This window comes from Pyxicephalus adspersus, chromosome 9 (assembly GCF_032062135.1).
Source record: "Pyxicephalus adspersus chromosome 9, UCB_Pads_2.0, whole genome shotgun sequence".
NCBI lineage: Eukaryota > Metazoa > Chordata > Amphibia > Anura > Pyxicephalidae > Pyxicephalus > Pyxicephalus adspersus.
In genome coordinates, this window is record NC_092866.1 from 29,148,958 (window position 1) to 29,164,169 (window position 15,212).

The window sequence follows — 15,212 nt, forward strand, 5'->3', positions numbered from 1 at the left end:
GATAAAAAAACAAAACAAAAGAAAAACAGAAAGAAAAGGTAAAACATTAACAATAATATTATATTACATTAACAAACAAACCAGCAGCATAAAAACAGCAATTGGTGGGGTGAAGGACCTAGTTAGAACTAATAATTTTTTTAATTGTAAACTGTAAATGACATTATCCACAGAACAAAGGTCATTCCTTTGATCTGCAAATTACATACAGTAGTTAATACAATTGAGTATTACATGGAATCTCTACCAGGTTTCTGAGCATCATTTATAAAAATTGTTTGGAATGTCAGATTTGTTTACTGCAGCAGCTGCAGGTGGTAGGGGAGTATTAGATCCCGTCAGGTTTTTCTGCTATGCATGGTTTACTGTTACTGTGATTTACCATCACTTCCTATCCTTCTGATAACATTTTATTAGACAGCTAGTAAGGGAAACTTCAAGACCAAGATAAAAGTAAAAATTATTTTTAGTAGGGTATGGAGAGGCTAAAGCTGCGTACACACGTCAGATTTTTCTCTCCCGATAATCGTCATCGGCCAGATAATCGGGTGAAAATCTGGCGTGTGTACAGTCGGCGTCATTCATCGTCCGTGGATCCGTCCTGGCGGATCCACGAACGACGAATGACGACCGATCCTAATGCAAGGGAAGGGGGAGAGCGCGCAGCAGGGTGCCGCTCCATCGCTCTCCCCCTTGCCTCTCCATAGAGCAGAACGGTGCTGTATGTACAGGACCGTTCATGCATCGTGTAGTCCTTTGTCATTGGAAAGGATCGTGAAAGATCCTTTCCAATGACAAAAATTGCACGTGTGTACGCAGCTTAAGGTTCTCTGTCAGCTTTAAGCTCTGTCTGGATCCTTGTTTCAGATTATCTTGCATTCCCTGTTTGGCTAAACTGTTGTAAATAGAACAGGAAGTAAGCAGGGGTGTTGTCGTAAAAAAGAGGGGGGACGGTACTATCCATGACCTACCCGCCCCACTAAACCCCTGCCTATGTGTCACTCAAAGAGTGATGTCATGATACCAGAACATGCCCACTCTCCCATGGGAGAGGTCGGCGGGTTGTGTTCAGAGAGACAACCCGCCCACTGCCCTGAGCCTGCAATTTCATACAGGAGACGTGGTCAACCTCTCTGGCCGGTGTACCGTCCCCCCCCACCAGCGGGGTCCTTCTTTTGTCCCGTGGGGGAAGACCAGCCAGAGCCACAGACCACCAAATAATTATTTGCAAAATAGGAGTGGGCATGCGTGCTCATTCCCGAAAAAAGTGGGGGCACGGCCTTCCCACTTGTGTCTGCCCCACTACACCCCTGGAAGTAAGAAAAAAATCACTTTACAGAGGCCTAGATAGCAATGAAAACAATGGGCCTGATTTATTAAAGCTCTCCAAGGCTAGAGAGGATATACTTTCTTCAGTGAAGCTGGCGATCCAGCAAACCTGAAATAGATATCGTAAAAGTAATTTGCTATTTGTTAGCAAATGTTTTCAATCCTGGACCAGTTCCATTTCAGGTTGCAGGATCACCCAGGTTCACTGATGAAAATGTATCCTCTCCAGTCTTGGAGAGCTTCAATAAATCAGGCCCAATGTTTCTAAACCTTGTCTACTCTCTAATGTCTACATCATTGGTAAGCAGTAGTAGTGAAGTGTACTTCATGCTAGAGTGAAGGAAGTTTTGCCAAATTCTTCTATATAGCAACTTCATTACATAAAATTTGTGTGAAGTGAACATTTTGTTAAAAGAAATGTGTATAAAGTGAGAAAACATTAAAACTCCTGTCATCACTGGGAAGATTCTCCCTATTTGTCTTGGATGGGAAATTCAAAATTGTAATATTTACCAGAAACAAAAGTTGATGGTAAATCCTCTGTTGGGACATATATTCAGGAGACAACTCTCCATGAGGGGATTTGCTTTAATATTTTTATTATTATTTTACTATTATTTTATTATTATACTTTTTATTTTTCTTCTAGACAAGAAACAATGATAAATTTAGTTAACTTGATTGAGACTCCAGACTAGAGTGATCCTAACTATTTTATACTCTATACCAGTGTTTCTCTACCTTTTTATTATGGGGGAAGCCCCTGAAATAAAATACTGGTCTTCAGGGAACCCCTACTATGGCCACAACTTAGTACATTAGTGTACATTAGGAAAAATACTACAAAAAATATTGCTGAGCAGTGAAAAGAATGTCAATCTTACAGACAGCCAAAATGATATCTGTAAATACAACCTGAGAGTCACAAATTTCTTATTGTTTAGGTAACCCCTTGCAATCTCTGGAAGAACCATAGGGTTCCATGAACCCTGGTTGAGAAACTGCTTTATGAAAAATAAAATAAAAATACCAAACAATTACATAGTTGGTTCAATAGGGATGAGTAGTGAAATTTTGACTAGATCAAATTGGTAAAAAAGTAAAGCGTAAAAAAAGCCAAATGTCACAATAACATTTTGACTCTTTGGCAATTTCTTTTCTTTTTGTTTGGTTTGACTTTTGACTTAATTGTCTCTGAACGTGGTACTATCAACAGAAATGCTGGGAACATGTTCCAAAAGAAAAAAAAGCATATACCTTTCCCAAAAATCAAAGTTAAGGTCAAAGCAGGAAAATGCATTTTAAAGCTGGTGGTGGGTAATTTGCATCAGAATATAGCTCATTAGTATTCCAATACTTTGAACAACAGAAGTTTTTGCTTCAAATCAATTGGCAATATTATTTTTTTTGCTTTTACAAATTCAACTTAAAAGGATATTGTATTGCAGAGAAGGGGGACACTTGCTGGCTGCAGCTGACCAATACAATCCATTCATTTGACATGCTTAAAATAGTTAATGTTATACTTGTTGATTACAAAATTTTTAATGAATCAAAAATAATAAATGAATAAAACACTAAATCTGCTAAACAGAATATCTACATAGAACTAAAGCTGGGTTCACATGTGCAATAATTGTCCTTGGAAAGGATCTTTCATGATTCTTTCCAACGACTAAGGACTGCACGATGCATGAATGAGTGATGTACATACAACACTGTTCTGCTCTATAGAGAGGGGAGGGGGAGAATGATGGAGCGGCACCCCGCTGCGCACTCTCCCCCTTCACTTTCATTACGATCGTTCGTCGTCCATCGTTCCTGGATCTGCCAGGATGGTCACTCAGACGATGGAAGACAAGCGCTGTACACACGCCAGATTCTTGTCCGATATTGGATCTGAGCCGATTATTGAACAAGAAGCATTGGATGTGTATACATAGCTTTATGCTTGTCTGAGCCTACCTGATAAAAGAAAAACAATGGGAACTATGTTACATTTAGCAACTATTAAGTCAATAAAAAGTACACTATGAACATCACTATAGATTTGAATGGCACCAATAACTATAATTAAAATCAAATAATTTATATATTCTAAAAAAGCTCAAAAAACAAAAGCCTCTGCTGTTAAACAATGTACATATACTGTAAAATACAGCACTATAAAATGCACCACAGTCTTGACATTACCAGTAAAAAAACAATTTCAACACATGATCTACTGACAAACAAATCAAAAGTTCAGCAGATAATTTTGACCCCTGTAAGTCAAAAAAGGAAATCTGGCAATAGTATTTAGATAGTCCCTTTATACATGAACTTATACAAGAAATTGCACAATATATGGTTTATGTAATAGTATCATATGCACCTTGTAATGAACTTCTACGTCTCAAAGATTAACAGATTCCTTGATTCCCAAAAACGAAAACCAGGACAGCGTGAAGACTTTTCTGGCCAGTGTATTGTTTTGCATGTGCATTATGTGTAAAAAGCACAAATTTCACATTTCTTTCTTTTAGAAGCTAAAATATAAAGACAATGTATATATAAATATAAAAAGAAGACTATTTTACTATACCTGTGATCACCACTTTTTTAATTGACGCCATTTATATTTTCTATGCTGTTGTGCATATTTATAAAATGTTGATCAGCTTGATTAACACTTTATTAACATCAGTTGGTGTTTGTCACTTTAAAAGTGGAGGACACAATAGTGTACAATAGAAAACAGCTGTGCTTTTTATTTATATTTTACAAACACCTTGTTTGCCAATTTTGTCAATTTCTAAAGTGCAATTAAAGTTAAAAAAAATATGAAACGGGCAGCTTTGTGATTACATAAGAACAGGTGATATAATAAAATAAACCTACTTGCCTGTCAATGTTTTAGTGACACTTACCTCTCCCTGCTTCATTGTGGGTGCCACCATCCTCGCCCTGTCCTCTTCCAGGTTTGGGTCTTTGGCCATCTTGATGGAGGAATTAAAGTGGAACTAAACTGAAAATAAAATAAATCTCATGTTTAATCCCTTAGATCCCGCAATCCTGCTGGAGATGTTCTCCATTTGGTCCCACGCCGTCCTGTTATCCGTCTTCGTCCCAGGGTGGAGAAAGTGTCAGGTGCTTCCATCTTCTTCCTTTTATTGGCTACAGCATATTTTTCCCCTCAATGTATGAAAATGTCCCTTATGTGCATGCCCAAGATTAGAGACAGATTTATTTTTTATTAATTCAGTTTGTTTTTATTTTATATTGCTTTGTCATATATACATGCAGAATTTATTTATAAGTGGGTGAATTGCTAATGAAAAAGAAAAAGCAAGTTTAGAGAATAACGCAAGAAACCTTAGTTCAGAAGTTCAATCAAATGTATGAAAAGACCAACATTTCTTTTGTATTCTGCCAGCGTTTCTTACTTTCCCCAGAAGGTTTAGGTAGTTTACTGTACCTAGATGATTCCCAGCTTTTACATCAGCTGAAGAGCCATATGGATGTCTTACACAGAATGAAAGTGTACATAGGTAAATCATTTTCAAAAAGTATTACTAAAAAGTATTAGACAGCTCTACTATTTCTTTTAATCCAACATTGTTTCAGCTACAACACCAAACGCTTAAAAAGGAAGATATTCTCGGACAACACAAAAGTTGCAATCAGATGTGCCAATCTTCCAGTGCTTTTTGTCTCTGTGTCTCATAACAGCCTCTTCTTTGATTCCATTACTGTATGCTCAGTGCTTTGTGAAGGGATGTCACCACTTGAAATAGAAACTTGGCATATACCCAACAATGGGTTACACACAAGCAACTTGGAGAAATACTTATGGCTCTGTAAGTATGTAGGGATTTGGCAGTGTGATGATTGCTATTTAACTGCATAGAGTAGTTAGTGATAAAAAATAACATAAATCATTGCTAGGGATGTGACACAGAACCTATGCAGTATTACTTTCTTCCTGTGAGCCTGCTTTTTTTTGTGTTCTAAAAGCAGGGTAGGACATAATAACAAAACAAAAATCTTACCAGTCCACCAACAAAGGGTTAAGATACATCAAAGAGGAACTAAGCTCAAAACAGCACAAAAATATACACTTACCTTCAATGCCACAGGGCAGTCTGATCCCTCCGGGGGTGTCCTTTAAAAAAAAACGGGTGTTGCACTTAAAAAAAACAAAAGACAAACAGAATTTTTACTTTACATAAAAGGGTTGTCTACCCTTTTATATAAAGGGAAAATTCTGAGTTTAAGTATGCTTTAAGGGAAAGCAGATATCCTGATCTTTTGAAGTTAGTCCACTCCCATTTGTCAGTGAAAACATCTGTGAAACTGGCCCTAATATTGTGAATTAAAAGTCTCACAAGTTTAGGTAGTTTTTACTAAGTTTATCATTAACTAATAATTATTAGTTCAAAACATAGTTACATATTTACATAGTAGGTTTGGTTGAAAAAAGACCATCGAGTTCAACCACTAGGGAAATAAACATATTGCAGATATAAGACCCTTTAAGACATAGTTGGTCCAGAGATAGGCAAAAAAAAACCCTGGTACAATTTGCTTCAACAGGGGAAAAAAAATCTTCCTGAGGCAATCGGATGTTCCCTGGATCAACAGTCACTGTTATTTTTAATTTAAGCCCCCTAGCAGTTATCCCGAGTGTGACTCGGGGTGGAATTCACTTGCTAAAAGCAGTAACCCCAAGTCACACTCAGGGTAACTTTTAAAGCCCCTCCTACCTGTGCCCCGCGCTCCAGCAGCGATCGGACGATCCTGCTTTGATTCCGGGGTGTCTGTCGGAGGCGTGGCCGGGTGGGAAATTTAAAAGCAGATTACTGAGTATTTGGAGTCCCTTGTGGAATCAAGCGATTTGTCATCAGACAGTGAAAGTGAAATGAACTGAGCGACTATTATGAACCTGAGGTCAGTAAAGTGCTCACATTGTGGCCTTTTGACCTTTATGCGGACCAGACAGCACCGCCAAGATTTCCATTCACTGGCGCACCTGGGATGAAAATTGAGGCTGAATGCGACGACACCCTGGCATACCTGCAGTTTTTTTTTACCAATGAAGTTATCGGAAAAATTGTTGCGGAGACAAACAGGTAAGCCGCTCTTGTTTTTTGAAAATTTTTTAATGCAAAGATGTATGCTGCTCTGTGTTTGCTAACTTTTTAAAATTTTTGCCTTCACCACACTATAAAATAACATATCCCAAAATACCTTTTTTATTCTGTTTTATGCAGGTACACTGGACAACAACAAGGTGCTCCACACCTGATGTTTGTAAGAAGCAGAAAGTGGGAACCTGTGACCAAGGATGACATTTGGCTGTTTTTGGGCTTGGTGATCCTGCAGGGAGTTGTGAGCAAACCCGTGCAGAAGTGGTACTGGTCCAAGAATAAAATGATTGCCACTCCATTCTTTGGCACAGTCATTCCAGAATACTGTTTTTTCTCATAATGAAGTAACCTTTGCAAACAATGAAGAATTTGATGAGACTACTCATCCTGCACCAAAACTCAAGAAAATTTAGGAAGTGTCTCAGATGATTCTACAAAATTTCCAGCTAACCTATGTGCCAGAAAGAGATGTCAGCACTGACAAAAGTCTAATGGCTTACAAGGGGAGGCTCAGCTGGGTGCAGTACATTGCGTCAAAGATGGCACGATTCGGCATGAAAACGTAGCCTCATCTGCCGACATCTGAAATACAGTACTGTACACTGAAAAAGGGACACAGGTACAACCCAAGATACAGCCATTATGGATTGGCAACATCTTCAGTGCTATCTCTCATAGAGCCATTGCTAGATCAGGGCTATCGTGTCACAACTGACATTTACTACACATCTCCTGAGCTTCATTAGTTCCTTCTGCAACACAGAACAGATGCCTATGGAAATGTTAGGGCTAACCGGAGCAACCTGCCATCACTGTTTGCAAAAGGGAAGCTGAAGACAGGAGAAATTGTTGCCTGGCAGAAAGGAAAGATGATGGCCCTGAGATGGCGTGACAAGAAACATGTGTGCCTGTTGAGTACTGCCCATGATGCTTCCACCGTTCTGGTACACACAAAACCTGGGAAAGAAGTGATGAAGCCACAGGTGGTGATTGACTTTAACAACACCATGTCAGGTGTCGACAGAGCTGACCAAGCAATGACATTCTACCCAGCAATGAGGAAACAGCAAAGGAAGTACTACAAGAAGATTTTCAGGCATCTAGTTGAGCAGTGCCTATGGAATGCCTACATTCTGTACAAAAAAAATTGTCAGAGGCCTGTGAATCATTCAGACTTCATTTTGTAAGTTTCCGAATCCATAGTCAGGAACCACCAAACACCATCAGTGGCTATGAATAGACCTGGACGTCATGCTTTCACCGTTGTCAACCCAGAAGGCCTGACCGGTCATCACTTCATTGAATATATCCCACCAACCCAGAAAAAAGCAGCACCTACAAGGATGTGCGTGGTTTGCTGCCTAAAGACCAATGACAGAGGAAGGAAGAAACGCAAGGAAACCAGGTTCTACTGTCCTGACTGTGATGTTGGACTTTGTGCAGCACCCTGCTTCGAAATCTACCACACCTGGTATGTCTACTAAAAATGTAAATTTTTTTTTCTAAAATCTGCACTTATTTTATATTAATATTTATCAATAATATTGTACCCTTGTTTGGAAAATTTCAGCGAGAAATTTTTGATAAAATAGTTTTTTTTTATAAATTACATTGTTGGGGTCTATTATTTCATTATTTTTTATAATTATGATTTATAATTATTTATTATAATTTATGATTATAATATAATAAATAAATATAATTAATATACCCAGGAGGTAATCCTAAGAATTACAGACCCACAATATAAACAAAAATTTCTATGCAAAAAATTTAGGATCACTTTTTGCACCAAAAAACTGACAGAATTAGAACGCTAGGGGGGTTAAAGCCTTAATACCCAGTTATATTCATCCAGCTTTTTCTTAAAGCAATCTATAGTAGTTGCTGAAACTACTTTCTGAGGGAGCCGATTCCACATTTTCACAGACCTCACAGTGAAGAATCCCTTCCTTATCCAGAGCTTAAACTTCTTTTCCTCCAGACGCAAAGATTGCCCTCTTTGTAATGATCTCAAAGTGAATAATGGGGAAGAGAGTTTTCTATATGGACAATTTATATATTTATACAGGATGATCATATCCCCCCTTAAATGTCTCTTCTCAAGGGAGAATAGATTCAGTTCAGCTAATCTCTTCTCATAGCTGAACTCCTCCATTCCTTTTAATAATTTAGTTTCCGTTCTCTGCACTCTCTCCAATTCAACAATATCCTTTTTGTAAACTGGTGCCCAAAACTGGACTGCATATTCCAGATGTGGTCTGACCAATGCTTTGTACATGGGCAGGATTATGTCTCCATCTCTGCACTTGATTCCTCTTTTAATACAAGAAAGTACTTTGCTAGCTTTAGATATTGCAGCTGTAGGGTACAACCCTACATAAAGCTGATTTTACTCCTGTCACAAAGACTTCCAACCTTTTTGGAGTGCACTTGTTCATGTCCTCTTCAAATAACCCTCTCACTGCATTGCCCCAGACAGGGCTGCCACATTTCCCCCCTACTGTTCCAGGCCAGTGGGCATGGACGTTTGGCCTATAATGACAAAACACCCAGAGCGCATCCACATTTTGGTCATCTCTCCCTGGTCTATGCACCACTGTGAACCTAAAGTCTTGCAGAAATAGAAATAACTTTGTGATAGCCTGGGATAAGGGAACCCCTCATTTCCGCTGAGCAGCTCTTTTGCAGTTCTCTTGTGACAATGCCTGCAGTCATAGTGTCCCATGTTTGTGATAAGTTGGTTCTGGGGATCCACCTGGGTCACCCAGTGAAATAGTTTTCTTGGAACATGAATATAAATCATTGCAACTAACAATTTTATTGGAGGTCAATGACATAGTCTGCAGCTGGTCCAGCAGTACCTGTGTCAGTGTACACTTTTGCATGTGTAAGTTTTCTCATTTCAAAAGTCCAGCCACAAGCTTGTCTCATCCCCAGAAACAGTGTGATACACAGATTTTAACAGTTTACAATCTTGTGCCAGTTCTGGGGCCAGGTCATAATTGGTCTGCTAAAATTCCAGGTACCCAGGTAAAATTTTGGCAGCTGCACTCTTACAGCAATATGCTCAGTGCAAAATAAGCTTGAAATCTGTTCATGGCGGGCATCTTCTGTAATGCCTGCTGCACTGCCTTCTTCTAATTAAAATACTGGCACTGGTTAGTTGGTTGTTTGGTTGTCTACAGTGCCATAATTTGCTCCAGCATACTCAGCTGGTGATGGGTCTGTATTTTTATATGAAAAGTCCGGTCCAGGTTTAAACCAGCCAAAAATGAAATTGGTTCATTTCTGCTAGATCTAAACAACACTGATGTTCCACCAAAATGTAATATTTTAATACAGGATCCCCGATAAGGCTTAGTGCACCAATGAGCTTCTGGGAGAGTTGTAGGGGATTAATGGAACCATCATTAGCACATCCAGCTTTGCAGGTGTTCTTTTGGACACAAGTGAAACATGGTAACTCTCAGTTGATCACTACATCCACTAGGCAGACAGCAGTGCTTAGAAAGATACTAAATACTGGAACTGCACAGGTCTGGTACTAATTAGTTGCTGATTTTTGCAGTAAGAGTGTATACATTTATACATGGGGAGTTTAGGCTAGTTGGCATTCTGTAAAGAAGTATTTTTGTCACTATCTAAACCCCTCAAAGTAATTATAAATGATGGAGTAACACGTAGGTGCCTATGTAAGAAGAAGGAGAGCAAGTAGAAGATAGAAGAGAGGGTAAAGAGATGGAGATGAACAAGATGGAAAAAGATGCAAAAATCTTTTACAACTCTCTGTATTTCCACAATTTCAGTAGATGTACCCATTGTCATTTGCAACCCAACCACCACTTAATTTACCCACTGTCCCATTAGGTATATGTAAATGGACATATGGTCCACCATCATCAGTGCACCCTGCAACTGACAGTGCTATGCACCGACACATTGTTGGTCATCCAATCCTGCAGAGCAGTGATTGCAATTTGTATAGGGGATACTGGAAGACCCCAAAATTATGGAAGGCTACTGGGTCTACTGATCTTTAATGCAGGACTTTTTCCAACTTGCCTCACTGAGGTGCTGCTCACACTGAGCTCTGGGCAGATTTTTGTGTTTTTTCATGCATGTGGTACAAAAATAGATTGTATTTGTACCATGACTGATATATTGTAGGCCGAGATAGCAAACCATACCTGTGCTGTTGGCAAAACAAACACCAACAAAACCCACCATCCAGAGCTTAGTGGACATGCGATAGGTAGAGACTTCAATCTGTTGATCAGTGCTGCCAGATAGATTAGTATAACTGCTCTTTCTAGTCATCCTTGCTGTTGTTTTGCCTTTGCCTCATAAAACATCACTATTTTTTTTCTGCTCAGTGTCGGTTTCTCTCTACATGATCCTGGCTTTATTGTCAGCTGGCAGGGCTATGGCAAGATTAACAGAGAAGGAAGAAGAGGCAACATTTGCTGCTCTGCACCTGGTAGGAAGGGGGGGGGAGGTTTTGTCAATCACTTAACCACCTCTTGTGTCTGCTATTGGTTGTATTATCATTAACATCCATTAGTTATATAGCACAGACATATTGCACAGCACTTTACAAAGGGGATCACATTCTATTGTTCCTACCATAGTCATATGTCATTAACACAGTCTAAGGTCAATTTGGGGGAAACCAATTAACCTAACTACATGTTTTTGGAATGTGGGAGGAAACACACAAACACGATGAGAACCTGCAAACTCCATGCTGATAGTTTTATGGGCTGAGATGTGAACCTGGGACCCAGCGCTGCAAAATCCAAAGTGCTAATCTCTCAGCCACTACGCTGCCCATTTTCATTTTGCTCCATTCAATAGTCCCATTGTGTTGAAGATGTGTTCAATAGGAACTGACTTTATTACCCCAGTACAACCTATTAGGATTTATTTGTTTATTTTTATATATATTGGTAAATTTGACCTCATCAGCAGTGGTGTATGTAAGTAGTTTTATCGAGGAGATTTGCAGCACCAGTACACAGAAGCTTTGACCCTTAGAAATGTTTTTGAGGCAGGTGGGAGCATTAGGTATGCCTTCCTTAAGAAGGGTAGATAAAGTCCTTATCAATCATCATTTCTCTGTGTTTAAGTATGTTTGCTCCTCATTGTAATCTTGAGCTCCACCTGGTGGTAAAAAACTCCCATGTTTATTTACAGGATTGTTTTTGCAGTTTTTGACTTCACCGTTCCTTCTCACTTCCCTTGAAACCTCACTCTGAGAAAGCACAAACACCTTAATGTGCCCAAACACACCCTTCGATGAATGTGTAACAAAGAAAATCTTATTCCTCAGTGGCTACCCTGTTTGTGAGCATGTGGAGTCACATTTACACTTTGCTTCTACCACACATTATCTATCAAGCTTCCTGTCACCCTGTAATTGTAACTAAAATTTCAAGGCATCTACCCAATGTTTGTTTTATTAAAGGTCAATGCCTCCTATATAAGCATAGATAGTTGTCATCAGAGCTGGCACTGTTACCTATCTTAGAAAAGCTGACTCCTCTGTTCTGTGTACTGGTGCTGCAAATTCTGCTCAGTGATGTCAGCACCAGAATTATGACACTGTTGGGTGGAATAATAATCTGCTTGACTGTGTTTGCACTTACATAGTACCTTGTTAGTGACCTATCTGGGGAGTAGCATTTTCTCCTCAATAAAACTTCTTAGATACACCACTGCTGACGAGGTCAAATTTACCAATTTATATAAAAAAACAAATCCTAATAAGTTGTACTGGGGTAAAAAAAATCATTTCCTACTGAACACATCCTCAACACAATGGGACTACTGAGGGAGCAAAATGAAAATGAAGATGTTTTTCTTAGACATAAAAGTGTCTTGACAAGTGCTTTTTCTGGCATTTAAAACATTCCACTGCACTCGTAGAGTATAATTCTTACAGGCTCAAAGAATGATTTGCAAAGATGCCACAAGCAAATCTCTTTTCCTTACATTGTAAACCAATATGCACATCTGACATATGCCATATCTTTTTATTGGAATTTTTTTAGTAGATTGGAAATTCAGTGTTGAAACCAGTTTATTTTTTGTTGAATTAGATCGCAGAATAAAAATACTGGTGTGTAAAAGCTTTTTCTATTTTACCTGCTTAGTGAGTTCAGATACAGTCATGACTTTTGTTGATTCTTCTCTCACTGGTGTTGATTTTCTAGAGTAATAAAGCCTGTTCATATAGCAAAGTGAATTGCTTCACTTCACTTAGTAAATGAGAATAATTTCTGGTAATTTAAGTCATCTAATCATGTGCAAGAAAAAAAAACATTTAAAAAAAAATTTCTTGGACGTGACTGGGTATTCACTGCAAAGTAAAATATGACCACATTCATTAAGCTACGTGAACGATATATCCCTTGTAAGATGACAATTCACCTTGGTAAGCAAGCATCCTTTTTTTTAGTAAATCACTCCCATGGCATCTAAATCATACGTAAACCTTTTTAAAAGGTATCAGAGTGCAGACATTTTTTACCATTTATTGTTTAAGAAATACATTCATGATGACAGAGACAATAAAAATTACCACTGGAAGACATTAAAATGATATATATACAAAGTCTAGAACTTGAGGTCATTCTTCATTGGTAATGTTCCACCATCATACACAATATGTCTTCTCTAACTGAATTGAACACTGCCTGGTTAACTCATTCCAATAATTGCAATTTGTCTTGGCAAAATATCTTCCCTTAACTATGCTGTTTTTGTTTTACCCCTTCACAGTTTTTTTTTTACCTTACCTGAAAATAATGTGGGTGTGTCAGCCCACTATGAATCTCATCAAACTTTGCATATGTCATATCACTTACATGTTCCCTTTCACTATACCAAAATCTTCATTTGCTCAACAGTTAAGAAGTGCATCACATTAAAGTTATTTTACACATCCTGAAATATGTTGCTTCCATTGCATAGGCATGATAAGAAACTGGCATAGTTCAAGGAAAATGTGCCATTCTAGTGGCTTTTCATCCTTCCACTCATTTTTGCCTTAATAGTTCAGTGTTTGACTTGTTTGCACATTTGCTACATTTCAGCAACAACTCTTCAAGCACTTTCACTACCTTTCGGTAAATAATCTAGCCTCTTCCTGATAAATGTTTTGTTGGCTTCATATTGGTTTTAATAGTATTGATTGGTTGACCTTTAATGACATGATTCACCCATCCCAATGTTAAAAGATATTTTTTCAGTCTTTTGCTGTTTTTGTACAGTCATTGACTGATCCTTCATAGTTACTGTTTCCACCCCTGAGTATTTTGGCACCACCATCACGGGGCAAAGTTCCCGTAAATGCTTCTTCTTGGGTCCTTTTCAGACTGAGCACCTCTGCCTGAAGCTTTGCTCTTCCCTCTTGTTCCTATAGATGGAAAAAAAAGGAAATTAAAATCTTAAGTTTACCTTTTTCATCTGTAACATGTTTGTTTAACATACTTCATTCACATTTTCTACAACTTTTAATTCATTTTCATATTTCTTTTTATATGACCAATTAAATTGTGCTATCTGTCATGACTGATCTGTACTTACAATCAGCCATTATAATTGCAATGATGGCAACTGAGTACATACCTACCTGCTTGTCAATGCATTAGTGAGAGTTGAAATCCCTTAGAGGAAGGGTCCCTAAACGTTTTGGCTAAGAGGTTGGTTTACCATTCTAAACCTGCTGGTCTACAAGAAAATGGCTGCTAAGAAAAGGAAGCCCTACTGACCTTGGTTACCATTTTCTTGTAGACCAATTGGCAAGGAATGTATTGTAAAATATCAGCCTTTATTGTGCTGGCATTTTAAATGCACTCCCCTGTCAGAAAGTCAGTGTGACTGGTTGACCCACTAAAGGGGCTCTCCAGTAGGCTAGCTATTTTAGTACTTTACCTGATGGTCTACAAAAAGAGCCGGATGGCTTCCCACCCACTAAAGGAACCCCCCATCCCAGTCCTCCACATACAGGGTATCCAACCCTTCCCCCTTTTGTGTATCTCCGACTGATATTACCCCATTTTAGTCACAAAAACCCTTTACTTACCCTGGTCCTAATACCACTCTTCATCACCTTGCCTTAATGCCATTCTCCTCACCCTATTAGTCTACACTACACTCCTCTCCTCTTCACAAACTTATGCATTCTGGCACATTTTTGATAATATGAGCCCTGTTCATGCTTAGGTAGATCTCTACTTCTCCAGGATTACCTACCTCTGGCCTAACCCATAAAAGCATTAAAAACCCATCCAAAGGAGTCCCCCATAACACGCATACTCATACACACACACATATATGTGTGTGTGTGTGTGAATCAATATACTACATAAACATGACATAAGGGAGTATTATGCAATCAGCCACATTGTTCATAATCAGTATTAAAAAACAATAGCTCAGTAATAGGTAATCACAAAAAAGCTCAGTCAGCTTAAAAAAACATTTTACATAGCATTTGTAACAAACCAAGGAATATTTTAAAATCTGATATGAAACAGAATGATGACACTATCCTGCCTAAAACTGTGGTGCCTTTTTAATCCAACAATACTATTGTAGCCAGAGAAACTCTAGAGGGATTAAATATCCTTCTTGTATGCTTCTTTGGAATGGTCTAAACTGCCACTCTATTTGTCACCCCACTTGTCAGTCAGTGTTTGGCACAGCAGAACCTTTTTAGCCCCCAGTGCTACCCCGGCCTCTGCTATT

General features: G+C 38.6%; 1 protein-coding gene across 6 annotated transcripts in view; it reads right to left on the reverse strand.

Moving 5' to 3' along the window:
- Positions 1 to 12,980: 12,980 nt before the first annotated feature.
- The window catches only part of SIPA1 (signal-induced proliferation-associated 1), a 56,526-nt gene continuing 54,294 nt past the window's right edge, over positions 12,981 to 15,212 (reverse strand). For 4 of the 6 annotated variants that reach the window (XM_072423048.1, XM_072423045.1, XM_072423047.1 and 1 more), the window contains exon 15: positions 12,981 to 13,878. In XM_072423048.1, coding sequence (XP_072279149.1) covers positions 13,708 to 13,878 — 171 coding nt within the window. In that variant the 3' untranslated portion in view covers positions 12,981 to 13,707. The remainder of the gene's footprint in view (positions 13,879 to 15,212) is intronic. The other 2 variants (XM_072423050.1, XM_072423049.1) reach the window with 1 other exon arrangement.